This window comes from Heteronotia binoei, chromosome 6 (assembly GCF_032191835.1).
Source record: "Heteronotia binoei isolate CCM8104 ecotype False Entrance Well chromosome 6, APGP_CSIRO_Hbin_v1, whole genome shotgun sequence".
Taxonomy (NCBI): domain Eukaryota; kingdom Metazoa; phylum Chordata; class Lepidosauria; order Squamata; family Gekkonidae; genus Heteronotia; species Heteronotia binoei.
The window spans coordinates 68068267-68084117 of NC_083228.1; the positions used below are offsets into that span (position 1 = coordinate 68068267).

The 15851-nt window shown below is 39.8% G+C and overlaps 1 protein-coding gene across 1 annotated transcript in view; it reads left to right on the top strand.

Moving 5' to 3' along the window:
* XPNPEP1 (X-prolyl aminopeptidase 1) overlaps window positions 1-15851 on the top strand; it is a 62106-nt gene that overhangs the window by 17964 nt on the left and 28291 nt on the right. Inside the window, exons 5-6 of the mRNA XM_060241699.1 lie at window positions 8434-8538; window positions 9269-9361. Of these exons, the coding sequence (XP_060097682.1) occupies window positions 8434-8538; window positions 9269-9361 (198 nt within the window). The remainder of the gene's footprint in view (window positions 1-8433; window positions 8539-9268; window positions 9362-15851) is intronic.

Consider the following 15851-nt stretch of genomic DNA (forward strand, 5'->3'; position numbering starts at 1 on the left):
AAACAATTTATTGGTAGCATATGGTTACAAAGCTTATCTATTTCTTAATTTTTTCTTTTTTCACATTAACCCATATGACATTTCCATCCCCCCTCCCTCCAATGTTGACTTCCCCGAGGTTATAAGTTCAAATCCATACTAAAGGCACTTCTGATTGCTCAAAGTTCCGTATATATATTCTTACAACTAAAAAAATGTCCAATATTTCTTTACTTTCCAAGTTTTCTCCATATATCCTTTAAATTTTCTCCACTCCCTTTTGAATATCTCTAAATCATAGTCTCTTAGTGTTCTGGTTAATTTGTCCATTTCACACCACGATAAAACTTTCATGGTCCATTCCCATTTCTCTGGTATTTTTTCTTGCTTCCAAAGCTGCGCGTACAAAGTCCTAGCAGCTGATAACAGGTACCAAATTAAAGTCCTGTCTTCTTTTGGGTATTTTTCTAATTGTAATCCAAGTAAAAACGTCTCTGCAATTTTCTTAAAATCATAGCCCAAAATTTTGGTGATTTCTTGTTGTATCATCTTCCAGAATTCTTTCGCTCTTTCACATGTCCACCACATATGGAAGAAAGAACCTTCATGTTTTTTACATTTCCAACATCTATCCGACATTTTCTTACTTATCTTAGCCAATTTTTTCGGAGTCATATACCACCTATACATCATTTTAAAACAGTTCTCCTTAATGCTTTGACAAGTTGATATCTTCATTGAGTTCTTCCAGAGGTGCTCCCATGTTTCCATTTGTATTTCTCTATTCACATTAATTGCCCATTTGACCATTTGAGACTTTACTACTTCTTCTTCTGTAGACCATTTCAATAATAACTTATATACTTTTGATATCAATTTTTCATTGTCACCTAACAGGACTCTTTCCAGTTCTGTTTGTTCTCGTCTAATCCCCTCTGATTTTATGTCATTTTCCATCAAACTTTTAATTTGTTGCATTTGAAACCAATCATAATTGTTATTTAGCTCTTCTGAGGTTTTTAATTCAATTTTGTCTCCTTGAATCTTAAGCAGTTGGTTATATGACATTTCTCTTTTTTCTTCAGAATCAGCTGTTATTTTTATTACTTCTGCTGGCACTATCCATAATGGTTTTCTCTCGTCCCCGTATTTCTTGTATTTTATCCAAGTATTTAGTAATGTATTTCTGACATAGTGGTGAGAGAAAAAACCATCCATTTTATTCTTCCCATAGTACATGTATGCATGCCAGCCGAATCTATTTCCGTGAGCTTCTAACCACAAAGGTTTTTTATCTAACAGCATTATCCAATCTTTTATCCATGTCAAACAAACTGCATCGTGGTATAGTCTTAGATCGGGAAGTTGAAAACCTCCTCTCTCTTTGGCATCCGTTAAGATCTTCATCTTTATCCTTGGTTTCTTTCCGGCCCAAATGAAATCAGAGATTTTCCTTTGCCATTTGTTGAATTGTTTTGCTTCTTTTACAATCGGGATGGTTTGAAACAAATACATTATCCTTGGCAAAATATTCATTTTGATTGCAGCTATCCTGCCCAGTAAGGACAAGTTGAGTTTATTCCATTTCATCAAATCTTTGTCCATTTTACACCACAGTTTTTCATAATTGTTTTTGTATAAATCAATGTTCTTCATTGTTATCTCTATTCCAAGGTACCTAACTTTGGTTGTGACTTCACAACCTGTCACCTTTTGTAGTTCGTTTGTTTTATTTGGTTGCATGTTTTTACAGAGGAATTTCGATTTCTCCTTATTTATGTATAATCCTGCTAGTTCTCCGTACTCTTTTATCTTAGCTAACAGCAGTGGTGACACTTGAACCGGATTCTCCATTATGAACACTATATCATCTGCAAAAGCTTTATATTTATAAGAGAATCTTCTAATTTTTAGACCTTCTATTTTTTCATCTTTTTGAATTTGTTGTAACAAAATTTCAAGAGTCATTATAAACAACAATGGTGATAGCGGGCATCCTTGCCTTGTTCCTTTACTCACTTTCAATTCTTTGGTAAGGTCTGCATTTATACACAATTTTGCATGCTGATCTGTATATATTGCTCTTGTCATTTTTATAAATTGTTCCCCTAGATTAATTTTTTCCATTACCGCAAACATAAAGTCCCAATTTAAGTTGTCGAAGGCTTTCTCTGCGTCAACAAAAAATAAGGCCACTTCTTTTTCCGGGTGCTTTTCATAGTATTCCACAACATTAATAACAGCTCTTACATTGTCCCTTATTTGTCTTTTAGGAAGAAATCCCGCTTGGTCTTTGTTTATAAAGTTGGTCAGGTATTGTTTCAGTCGCTCTGCTAAAATTCTTGTATAGATCTTATAGTCATTATTCAACAATGAGATTGGTCTATAATTTTTTACGTTTGTGCTATCTTTATCTTCCTTAGGAATCAGAGAGATTACAGCTTCCCTCCAGGTCTTTGGGATTTTCCCTTCTTCTCTTATCGTGTTTAACAACTTCAACAGTTTGGGTGTTAATTCATCCTTGAGAGATTTGTAAAATTTTGACGTGAATCCATCTGGCCCTGGAGCTTTACCCTCTTGCATTGCTTTTATTGCTGCTTCTATTTCAATTTTCTCTATTGGGTCATTTAATATCTTTTTCATATGTTCCGTCAAAGGTGCCACCTGAATGTTTCGTAGATACTCTTCCACTTTTTCTTTACTTACATTCACACCCTTGAATAAATTTGCATAGTATTTAAAGAATTCTCTTTTAATTCCTTCTTGATCCACTACTGTTTTCCCATTTGCCATGATTTTATTTATAGTCTTATTTTCTTTCCTTTTTTTTAATTGCCAGGCCAGGTATTTACCAGGTTTGTTTGCACTTTCAAACGATTTCTGTTTCAAATTTTTTAAATTCCATTCTAGTTCTTTATTCAGCAAATGTTTAACTTGGGATTGTAATATCGTAATTTCTTTTATTAATTTTTTCTTCCCTGGTCTTTTTTTTAAGTCCTTTTCTTTTTTATCTATTTCATTTTGCAGTGCTGACAGCCTTTCTTCTCTTGCTCTTTTGTCTTTATTATTCAATGTAATTAATATACCCCTCATTACTGCTTTATAAGTGTCCCATACTGTTGGATATTCCATATCATCCGTTTCATTTATTTGGAAGAATGCTGCAGTCTCCTTTTCTAAGAATGATACAGTGTCTTTATTTTGTAGTAAATCCTCATTAATTCTCCATCTTCTTGATTTTCTTTGCAATTTTGTTGACCAGCATATTGGATTATGGTCCGCCCAAACCTTTGGAAGAATCTCAATTTTTTTTGTTATGAGGCCCAAGCCTTGGGAACCCCACAACATGTCAATTCTGGAAAAAGAATTATGCCTTGCTGAGAAAAATGTATAGTCTCTTACCTCAGGGTTGAACTTTCTCCAAATGTCTTCTAGATTTTCCTGTTTAATCAACTCAAAGAAAGAATTGGGCAGCTTCCCTTCTTTATCATTCTTCTTTGGACTTGATCTGTCAAGGTTATTTTGTATTGTCCCATTAAAATCGCCCATCATCAATACCTGGTCATAAGTCTCTTCGTCCATTTGTCTATTTATGTCTTTAAAGAATTTGTCTTTCGCTCCATTGGGTGCATAGAGTCCTAGTAGTAACGTTTTTTTCGCCTCTATCGTCACCTCAACAGCAATGTATCTTCCTTCTTTGTCTTTAAAGATTAATTTTGGGTCAAGTTGTTCTTTAATGTAAAAAACCACCCCTCTTTTCTTTTGCTCTGCTAGTGAAAAAAAATCCAACCCCAAATTTCTATTCCACAAAAATTTACTGTCCTTGCGTTGTATATGAACTTCCTGTAAACAAATTATATTACATTTTTGCTTTTTAATCCAATGAAATGTTCTCCTTCTTTTCTGTGGTGAATTTAGTCCATTTATATTCCAAGATAGTAATTTGTACTCCATTATGATGTTGGTTCTTTATTTTCTTCAAAAAAGCTATGCATCTCTTGTTCGCTTCTTATTGTAATCCTTTTGCCATTTTGTTCAAATCCAAGACCCTCTGGTATTATCCATCTATATCTTGTGCCCTCTGCACGCAACTGATCGGTTAGCTTCTTGTACTTTTTCCTATCGCTGATCACTTCTCTTGGTAGCTCTTTCATTATTTTAACTCTGCTCCCTTCTATTGCCCAGGCTTTTTGGTACCCTTTCCTCAAAATTTTCTCTGCCACTTCTTTTGATCTTAATCTTATGACGATGTCTCTTGGCAGACCTTTATTTTTCGCATAAACTGAGTTGACTCTGTAGGCACCCTCCAACATACTCTTAAATCTGTCAGGGTCTTCTTCTATGTACTCAGTGATGATATCCACCATATAGCCTTTTAAGTCTGTGTCTTCTTTTTCAGGTACCCCTCTTAGACGCACTTGTGACTCCAGCAACTTACAGTCGTGTATTATGACCTTTTCTTGAATTTTTAGCAAGGCAGAGGCCTGTGTATCCACTTTCATCTCTACCTCTTTCACTTTATTTTGAGTCTCTTCCTTAAAATTCTCTATCTCCTTCTTAAGGTCTCCAACTTCTTTTTTAATATCTTTTTTTATTGCCAAATGCCATTTGTCCATAGCTTTTAACATTTTTGCCTCCAGAGCGTCAAATTGAGACTGCATCTTGTCAAATGATTGGGCTCTTGCACGTGTTGTTCTTTCTACTGACATATAAAAAATCACCAAACCTTAAAAAAATCCCCACATAAAATTTAGCATCCAATCCAATAGCTTAGAGCCAGTTCTTTCAGATGAGACTAGTTTCGTTTTTCTCCCTTCTTCCTGAGCAAAGATATTGAATTTTAACAATTTTGACAGTTTTTCTCCCTTTTAAAATGGCAATCGTTATTTCTCTATGGTACAGTTCCAGCCTAGAGAGGTCTCTCTTCGTCTTTCTTGATCTGAGTCTTGGACTCAATTCCTTCCTAGTTCAAAGGTCGGATGTCACAGCTCTTGTTGTCCTTATAGGCTCTGATTTATTGTCCAGCCCCTTTTAGTTTCACTTCCTGTCACAGCTTAGACTGATCTCGTGTCTAGTCTCGCAGTTTTTTGAGCTGCATGAAGAAACCGCAACCACAAAAATTCACAACAATATGTCTTTTCTCCAAAATATCTTTGAAGGCAATTGTTTTTACGGCGTTCAGTTTTCACAAGCTGAATTCTTTTCCTGCTATGCCCCCACTCAGCTCAGTTCATTCTAGGTTCTGCAGTTTATGGGCATATATACACGGCAACTCTCTTTTCTTTCTTCTGCGTCACCAGCCTCCCATTGCCAACTTTCACTCTTATCTTGAAGGGTTTTTTTTTTTTTTTTTGCTGTTGTTCACATCCAAAGCCACAGAGCTCAGCTTAACAAGGTAAAAGTTTTTTTTTTCCCATTCAATTATGCTTTGCCTTCGTCTGTTATTAATCCACTCAGTGTTTAAACTATATTCAAAGTCTCTCAGAGTGAAGATAAGAATGATGGGTCTACCTTTTAGATGTTCTCAACTCCCCCGGCTGCTATTTTCTTGCAATTAAAATCAGTCCTTCTAGAGTGCTTGGATTCCGACAGCCTTAAGTGACCGAAGTCACTTTAGAGTCACTGCAGACGATGGTTGACATTCCATTGCCGGACATCAAGAAATGAAGGAGTCAGCTCCCTGACTGCTCCAGTTCGATATCAACAGCATTAAAGGAAGATAAGTCGTCTTGGGTTAACCCTTGCCTAGGGTTAATGAGCATAGACCTTATCAGGGGTCTTTAATACCCTGAACAGTGACAATAAAATCCCCCTCTGTTAGGGAGCTGCAGACTGTCTTCCAGCCAAACAGGAAGTAAGTGTGTGGATTCTAATCTGGGAAAACCAGGTTTGATTCCCCACTCCTTCACATGCACCTGCTGAGTGACCTCTCAAGAGGAGTTCTCAAAACTCTGTCAGCCCCACCTGCCTCACAGGGGGTCTGTTGTGAGGAGAGGAAAGGAAAGGAGATTGTACGCCGCTCTGAGACTTAATGAAGGGCGGGGTATTAATCCAAATCTCTTTTTCTATTCTTCTTGTCTGCCCAACCCACATGTAACTTGTGGAGTGGCATCCCAGGGAGGTATGCTGCGAGTTGGATGCCTCTAACTCACCTAAGGTCCATTCTACACTCTTGAATCTGCACCTGACATCTCCTTAAACAGTGCTTTCCTGGGGCTCCTTGTTTGGGTTTTTGTAACTCAAACCCCTGAAGTTCAGTCTTCACCAAACCTGGTGGGCAGGTAGAGGAGAGTCAACTGAAAAAAGCCCTGTGATTTTTGAACCTCTAGGACCTGGGGGGCCATCTCCAGTATGAACTGGTTCATGAACCAGGGCAGTTCAGGACACACCTTGGATCGTGAACCGAACCTAGGTTTCCAGGTTTGTGTCCATCCCTAGTTTCTCAATCCATTGCAATACATGCATCTTTTTCTATAGTATTGTGCAACAATGTTTTTTCTTAGTGTGCATTACAGTAAAATGTTGAAATTATTTAACTTTAAAGTGGACAGATCTTGTACATGTTCTATCTGTATAAGGTTAGTATTTTAGTTGAATATTTATTTATTTACTTCATTTATATCCCATTTTCTTCCCCCAATGGGGACCCAAAGCAGCTTGTATCATTCTCCTCTCCTTCACTTTATCCTCACAACAACAACCCTTTGAAGTAGGTTAGGCTGAGAGTGTGTGACTGGCGAGCTTCCATGGCAGAGTGGGAATTTCAAGCTAAGTCTCCCAGATCTTATTTTGACACTCCAACCACTGTACCACACTGCTGTTAAAAAAAACCCCTTTCCTTACAATTTTATTTGGACGTTGCATGTATCTTGCATGCAGAGGTCCAAGAGGTTTGGTCATCAGCTCTACCCTGTACTTGCTCAGCCTGTATACCTCCTGGTACATTACTTAGCACAAGGGTACTACAAGAGCTACTATATTTCTAGTCTGAACCTGGAACCAGGGGACAAGGGTATGCAGAATGATTGGCATCCGTGGAAACAGTAGTTAATTCTAGTAATTAATTAAGTCAGTTGCCTCCAGCTTTCTTTTAAGGCTCACAACATACAATCAATAAAATCAATTTTAACCCAGACAAGAACTAAAACATTAGTATTTACAATAGGAATACCAAACCAAGCCCAGAATTTTCTACTGTCAACACTGCATCACTCTCTTTACAAATTAATATTTTGCTCAGAATGAAAGGTCTACCGAATTGCATAAGGTCTGGTGGTGGAAACTGCCTGTCAAATCAGCTGACTTATGGTGACCCAGTATGGTTTTCAAGTTGAAAGACAGAGGTGGTTTGCCATTGCCTGCTTCTGCACAGCAACCCTAGGTTGCCTTGGTGGCCAAGTACTAACCAGGGCTGATCTTCTCGGTGTGGCTGAGTTGAGCTTACTGCTGACTCTTCCAGTAGACCCCGCAAGAAGACACACACACACTCCGGCTTGTATCAAAGCAGTGTGTATTATACAGTTATCTGCAACAGTGACTATATACAGATACTGGAACAAAACAACAAAGTGCTTCGCCATACATCCAATAATCCTCAAGGGAAAAGAACGAAGGCACTTATCTACATTTATACAACAGCCAGCCAATGGGAGCAATGTAAAAATTGCTGAGTCATTGTGCATTTGACTCCAGCTCACATGATGCAGCTGTCACTGGCTGTCAGACTCCCATCTAAGATCTAAGCATGCTTCTTCGCTCCTTATGCAGACTCTTTGTCAAGAGATCTTACTTAGCTTCTGAGATCCAGTGAGATAGCCTGGACCATCCAGGTCAGGGCATCTAATGTCTGTGGGAAATAAAGCCTTCTAAACTGCACCAAGCACCAGAAAAAGCCCCTTTCTTCAGATTCGTATTTTTGATTTGTCAGCAGGCGGTGACTGCTAATACTTAGTTGGTCTTAAGAGATGTCAATAGAGTGACAGTCCTTCTGATATGTGGCCAGTAGTTGGCCTAGTCATAGCAGTACTGTAAACTAGGAACAGAGACTAGGGAAGCAGAATGAAACAGGTTGTATAAGCGGAATCTCTTCCGGTATATACAGCATGTACCAGATAGCATAAAGGACAAGGAGTTTTAAATGGGTGAGAAGAAGATGAGAACTATGTCCCTTTATCATATAATGTGGTGAATGGCTTAGGTGGCAGAATGAAATGGTTTCCTTCTGCTGAAGTCTTTTCAAAAGAAACTCCAGTAGCCTGGCCTTGTCTTGAAACTTTCTGAATAAAACTTCATTTGATAAACATGTTCCTTTCAAAATGAAGTTCAAATAATGCATCTCAAAATCAGCTACATATTGGACCTGCCTGGTTACTTATGGGAACATGAACTGCTTGTTCTTTGTTGTTCATGTACACAGAAGTTATTACTAGCTCTTTCTTTTATGCTCACTGACAGGAACTGCCATTGTAACAGAACAGGATGCAGCTATGTGGACAGATGGACGTTACTTTCTCCAAGCTGCCCAGCAAATGGATTCCAACTGGACACTCATGAAGATAGGTAAGAGAGTGTCTCCTCTGTGCTTTGTTCTACTTAAACTCTGCAGATACTTTCTAAGCTTGCTAATGCTCTTTAATCTTTGTTGTTAAGTGGTGAAAGGAATAGGAATAAAGATGCTTTTTCCCCAAAAAGGAATAAACATATTTAGTGTGTCCATCTACTAATTTATGAGTTAGCAGAATTGGCAAAAACCTATGTGTCACTGCAAATCAGAACAGAGAATACTGGATTAAATGGCCAGATTTAGTATAAAGTAATTTTGTGTGTTCAGCTCTGCAACCCTTCCAGAAGAAGTGAATGAAGTCATTTGGAATGGTGCCATTCTAGACCATTTTGTCCAGCATCATAAGGCCCAAAGCTCAGGATCATCAAACTTGCTAATAATCTGATATACTTCTATGAGTAAGGGAAGAAAACAGCAACATGTGCTTTGATTTTTGACAGTGTGAGCAGATTCACTGACCCTCTGTAATAGTGTAAGGTATCTGTTTTGTGTTTGTCATGACTTTGGAGCTGTGGCAACAGCATTTCTTCCAGGTTACATGTGTGGTTCCAACTAGACATGACTTGCCACACTGCCCTCTTCACTTTAGAGTCTAGTTCTGGGTGTAAGTCCTCCCCTCCCCTGCACTTAGATTTGTTCAGTTCAGCTTGCTCTTCATGTCTTCATACTTCATTCATGTCTTGCTTTGACCTTTGCAATCTGCTTTATAATCTCTTTTCCATTCAGGTCTGAAGGATATTCCTACACAGGAGGACTGGCTTGTGAGTGTACTTCCTCAGGGTTCTAAAGTTGGAGTAGATCCATTCATTATCCCAGCAGGTTAGTTTGCGCTTGTGCTGTCCTGTCCTGTCTGTGTGAACACTTAGATTCCTTTGTATTACATGAGTGTCTGACTTCAAAGGGAGGGACAGTATCTCCACAACTGCTCTTAAAACAAACCACCACCACCCCAACACCTCCGCAGACTCCATTTTTTATTTGTTTGACTTAGACAGATTGAGTAAACGTACATATGCTTTACTTTACAATTATTTGTTTCTTCAGGCTTTGGGAAATACTTAGGGGCAAGTGAAATGAGAAATCATAGAACATATCTTGCATTCCTTGTGGCCAGCCCTACCCAGCAGAATGGATCACGGTGAAGGACAGCAAATGACTACCTATTTAGTTTATTGCTCTATATTAACCATCACTCAGGAGTCTGTGTTAGCGGATGGATTGTAATTTTCTGCCTCAGGCATTCAGACTTACTACTGGAAGCCCTTGTGATGGAAACGGGAAGAGCCATTTATGCACCTTTTCAGTTGTCAGGATTTCACCAAGGATGACAGTTCCCACCTCCAGTTTTTTTTATTCACCTCAGTTAGTAGCAAGACAGTGTCTTAGTTACAGCAGTGAAATGATACCAGCTTTGGGTCCTTTCTTACTCCCCTCACCAGTTTCTGTTCTGATGCAATTTTAGAATTAAGGCTGCAACAATTAAAAGCCTTTATAAAATGTGTACCCTCATTTGAGCAGCAGATTTTCTTTAAAATTGTAACTATTTTTAATACAAGGACTTATTAAAATCCAAGGATATCAAGTCCCAGCTTCTCTCTCGCATGAGCCTTTTCTAAAAAGTTGCCTGCTGTGGCATGTTCAGGCATAATCTAAACAGAAAAGTAAATGCTCTTTCTGTTTAGAACTAAAATATGCAAATGAGCATCAGTTTAATTAATTGGCACGTCAGTTAAAAGCCATATGACATATGATCAACAAAGATTTCTTCAAATGGATAACACTCCTGCTTCAAAACACTCCTTAGAAGTTTCTGAAACCATTGATCAGGCAGGGACTGAGGAGCATATTGCAAAAAACATAAAGACCAACAATAAAAATTTCTTCAAATATATTAGAAGCAGGAAACCAGCCAGGGAGGCAGTGGGGCCCTTGGATGACCAAGGGGTCAAAGGATTACTGAAGGAGGATAGGGAAATGGCTGAGAAGCTGAATGCATTTTTTGCCTCCGACTTCACTGTTGAAGATGAGAAGTGTTTACCCGCTCCAGAACCATTAATTTTGGAAGGGGTGTTGAAAGACCTGAGCCAAATTGAGGTGACAAGGGAGGAGGTCCTACAACTGATTGATGAATTAAAAGCTAATAAGTCACCAGGTTCGGATGGCATACATCCAAGAGTTCTGAAAGAACTCAAATTTAACTTGTGGATCTCCTGAGAAAAATATGTAATCTTTCATTGAAATCTGCCTCCGTTCCTGAGGACTGGAAGGTAGCAAATGTCACCCCCATCTTTAAAAAGGATTTCAGAGGAGATCTGGGAAATTACAGGCCAGTCAGTCTGACTTCAATACCGGGAAAGTTGGTAGAAACCATTATCAGGGACAGAATGAGTAGGCACATTGATGAACACAAGTTATTGAGGAAGACTCAGCATGGATTCTGTAAGGGAAGATCTTGTCTCACTAGCCTGTTACAGTTCTATGAGGGGGTGAACAAACATATGGACAAAGGGGACCCAATAGATGTTTACCTTGACTTCCAGAAAGCTTTTGATAAAGTTCCTCATCAAAGGCTCCTTAGTAAACTTGAGAGTCATGGAGTAAAAGGACAAGTCCTCTTGTGGATCAAAAAAACTGGCTAATTAATAGGAAGCAGAGAGTGTGTATAAATGGGCAGTCTTCACAGTGGAGGACGGTAAGCAGTGGGGTGCTGCAGAAAGAAAACCTTGACAAAGGTAATACAAGCAGAGGGTGTCAAGTTAGGGAAACAGCAGATCAGTGTTGCCCAGCATGTGGTGGATTAGGCAAGTAGAGCTCAATACTGAGTCCCATGCTCTTTAACTTGTTCATAGATGATCTGGAGTTGAGAGTAAGCAGTGAAGTGGCCAAGTTTGCAAATGACACTAAATTGTTCAGGGTGGTGAGAACCAGAGAGGATTGTGAGGCACTCCAAAGGGATCTGTTGAGGCTGGGTGAGTGGGCGTCAACATGGCAGATGTGGTTGAATGTGGCCAGGTGCAAAGTAATGCACATTGGGGCCAAAAATCCCAGCTACAAATACAAGTTGATGGGGTGTGAACTGGCAGAGATTGACCAAGAGAGAGATCTTGGGGTCGTGGTAGATAACTCACTGAAAATGTCAAGACAGTGTGCGATTGCAATAAAAAAGGCCAATGCCATGTTGGGAATTATTAGGAAGGGAATTGAAAACAAATCAGCCAGTATCATAATGCCCCTGTATAAATCGATGGTGCAGTCTCATTTGGAATACTGTATACAATTCTGGTCACCGCACCTCAAAAAGGATATTATAGCATTGGAAAAAGGGCAACTAGAATGATTAAAGGTTTGGAACACTTTCCCTATGAAGAAAGGTTGAAATGCTTGGGGCTCTTTAGCTTGGGTGAAACATCGACTGTGGGGTGACATGATAGAGGTTTACAAGATTATGCAGGGGATGGAGAAAGTAGAGAAAGAAGTACTTTTCTCCCTTTCTCACGATACAAGAACTCATGGGCATTTGATGAAATTGCTGAGCAGTCAAGTTAAAAGAGATGAAAGGAAGTACTTCTTCACCCAAAGGGTGATTAACATGTGGAATTCACTGCCACAGGAGGTGGTGGCAGCTACAAGCATAGCCAATTTTAAGAGGTGATTGGATAAAAATATGGAGCAGAGGTCCATCAGTGGCTATTAGCCACAGTATATATATATGTGTATATGTGTGTATATGTATGTGTGTGTGTGTATATATATATACACACACACACACATATATATTGGCCACTGTGTGACAGAGTGTTGGACTGGATGGGCCATTGGCCTGATCCAACATGGCTTCTCTTATGTTCTTAAGGAAAGCAGACAATAAATAGATCAGGAGTAAAATAAAGTGTTCATCTTTGTGGCTTTGGTGCAGTCCTACATAGGAACACATGCACAGGCCAGCTGTGAAGGGTTTTTTTTTTCAAGATTTCTAGCTGTTTCTGAAGTGCCCCTTTCCTCCAGTGCATGCCAATGTTTTCCTGCCCAAACCAGCACATGATGGAGGCTGGGGAGCATTTTTTCCTTAGTCTTCTCTTCCCTGCTGCAGATAAAAGACTCAGTCTAGCTCTGGCTCTGGTATTCCAATGTGGTCTTCCAAGTACTTGCCAGAGTTGACCCTTCTTAACTTCCGAGATCTGATGAGACTGGGAGTGCTGGGACTATCTCTCAATATCTTGATGACATGCTGGATGATAAGAAAACCTTGGCAAAAGTAATACAAGCAGAGGGTGTCAAGTTAGAGAAACAGCAGATCAGTGTTGCCCAGCATGTGGTGGATTAGGCAAGTAGAGCTATGCATCTACAATTGTATTACAGTGACAGTTCTGGTTACACTCCCACTGCTCTGCCTAATGACACCAGGGCAAAGTTTGAGGGTTTACAAGGTAATGGAGATATAAACTTTATGAAGGTGATTTCATAAAGTTTCATGAAGAACTAGTGGGTTGAAATTAAATCAGAAGAGCTTCCTGACAGAGTGGTTTCTCAGTGGAACAGGCTTCCTTGGGAGGTGGTGGGCTATCCTTCCTTGAAGATTTTTAAACAGACTAGATGGACATCTGACAGCAACACTGATCCTGTGAATTTAGAAGAAGGTATTTGTGAATTTCCTGCATTGTACAGGGGGTTGGACTAGATGACTCTGGGGGGTACCTTACAATTCTATGATTTTATGATTTTAGATGCCAAATGACAATAAGCAGGTGAATGACAGTATCAGGTTTGATTGGATTAGATGTGATATGCAGAGGGGTAGTTGGAATGGAGATACCAGCACTGGTAATGAGACAGGAAACCTAGATCTCAATTTGGTCCAGGAGGATTCAGTCCATGAAGATGCAAAGAATAAATGGGCATAAGTCTGTCATTAGAAAACAAAACATTAAAAAAACAGTGGGGAAACACTTAAAATTCCAGTTGCTTACCTAAGTATAGCTGTTCTCTTACAAAGGAACGTCAAAGGGAGATTAGAAAAAGAGACTGAAGAATTGCAACTGATATTGAAGCTTAAGACAATCCATTCTCCTGGACTGAATTGAGAGTTAGTTTTCCTGTCTCATTACCAATGCTTGCTATTGTTATTGAAATCACTCCACTCTCCAAGATATAATGGACTCACTTTCTAGCTTTATCTGAAGAAATGAACAGTGACTCATGAAAGCTCATGCCCTGCTACAAATTTTGTTAGGTACTACTGGACTCTTGCTTCTTTCCACTAATAAAGATTGCAAGTTGTGTTGTTAAGTTTCTCCCCCCCCCCCATCTGTTTAAACTGGAGAAGGGGATCTACCCTGATCCCATTATGGGGATAAAATAAATAAACAATGTGTTGATCTCAGACTAGGCAAAATCAGTGCTAGTGCAGCAGTGCTAGAAAGGCAACCAGGGAACTGGAATAATGAATTTGTTGAACTGGAACTTATGGAACCATAAATATATATTTAAACATTTAGCCATCTACTTCCAGTCATTAAAGTGGAATCCAATCCAGGTGTTCTAATTGTTAGGGTCTTTTTGAAAGAAAATAAAATCCCAGATAGATACTAAGAAATCTTATTATAAAAAACCCTTTTTCATAATAAGCCAAAATAATTTCCTTTTATTTCTCCTTTTCCTTTATCCTAATGTGCGTCTTCCTTTCAACACACCTGTGTGTGTGTGTGTGTGTGAGGGAGGGGGAGACAGAGGGACCAAGTCTCAAAGAAAACAGCAGAGCATGGACGATCTCAGTGTAAATTGTGCTTGGCAGAAGAATCCACTCATGCACTTTCCCTCCTGCCAAAAAAGAATGAAGAAGAAGAAGATATTGGATTTATATCCCGCCCTCCACTCCAAAGAGTCTCAGAGCGGCTCACAATCTCCTTTACCTTCCTCCCCCACAACAGACACCCTGTGAGGTGGGTGGGGCTGGAGAGGGCTCTCACAGCAGCTGCCCTTTCAAGGACAACCTCTGCCAGAGCTATGGCTGACCCAAGGCCATTCCAGCAGGTGCAAGTGGAGGAGTGGGGAATCAAACCCGGTTCTCCCAGATAAGAGTCCGCACACTTAACCACTACACCAAACTTATAAGCTTATACCTTAAACGAAAAGTTGCTGTTCTTAAAGGAGCCATGGGAGGAATCAGGGTTTGCTCTTGTTCTGCTGCATGAGCACTGGCTTTCACTTTCATTCCCCCTCCCTTCCTCCCAAAGAAGGTAAGCTCAGCCAGTGGAGCGAAGGGAGATGTGCATGAAGCAGGAACCAGGAAGAAGGAGCTGGGCAAAAGCTAGTTGTGATGCAATGGCAGCAGCAGCAGCCCCAGAGAAGTAAGTAAGAGGGAGTCTGTTTCTCAGGGGCAGATGGGAGTACTCCAGGGACTGGATACAGCCTATGGGTTCCATGTTTGGCACCCCTGCTCTAGGCATTACGGACCTTCAGACAACCTCAATACCAGGGGCCTTACAGATTTCAGCCACAAAAAGCAACAGGAGACCAAATTTTGGCTTCAGTACAGGCCACCATAACACTCTTAAGAAGCAACCAAACAAGCAGCTTGCTCATTCCCCTAGAGAATTGGTGTGAAGGGGTTAATCATATCGATAACCAGAGGCCCTCCAGCCCCCGGCACATTGGTTTATGTTGCAGTTGGTGGCCTTTCCAGATGCATGGGAGCACATCACCCAGGATTCTCGGGTGTTATCTATAGTGTATTCTAGTTACTATTTATCATTTAAATGTTCACTTTTGGATCATTTGCTTCCAATTTGTTCCTTTGTTGTGGCTCCTGCTTTGGAGCTTGATTCTCTCACCTGTTAAATAAAGAGGGCTATTGAATTTGTGCCTGAGTCAGAAGTAGCATCTGGTTTCTAGTCTAGGTACTTTCTTGTAGGTAAAAAGGAAGAAGGTAAGAGACCTATATTAGACTTCAGTTCTTTAGCGTACCAAATTTCTGCAAGACTACATTGTCTCAGGTTTCTTGCTTCTAAAGGGAGGTGCATGGCTTATGTTCATTGAATTGAAAGATGTGTATTTTCACACAGGAGATTTTCACACATCTGATGTGGGTCTACCTGCATCTACTGCTGTGCTACACTTTGATCTAGCTATGGCCCCAAGGGTATTCACTAAATGCATGCTGGTATTGGTAGCCCACTTCTACCTTCAAAGTTGCACCATCAACCCATATCTCAATCACTTGCTCTTTACAGCCCCCTCAAGTGCAGTGCTCACAGACTATATTGCGCTGACTCTAGCCATATTGTGAAGCTTAGGACTTATAGCTAATCAG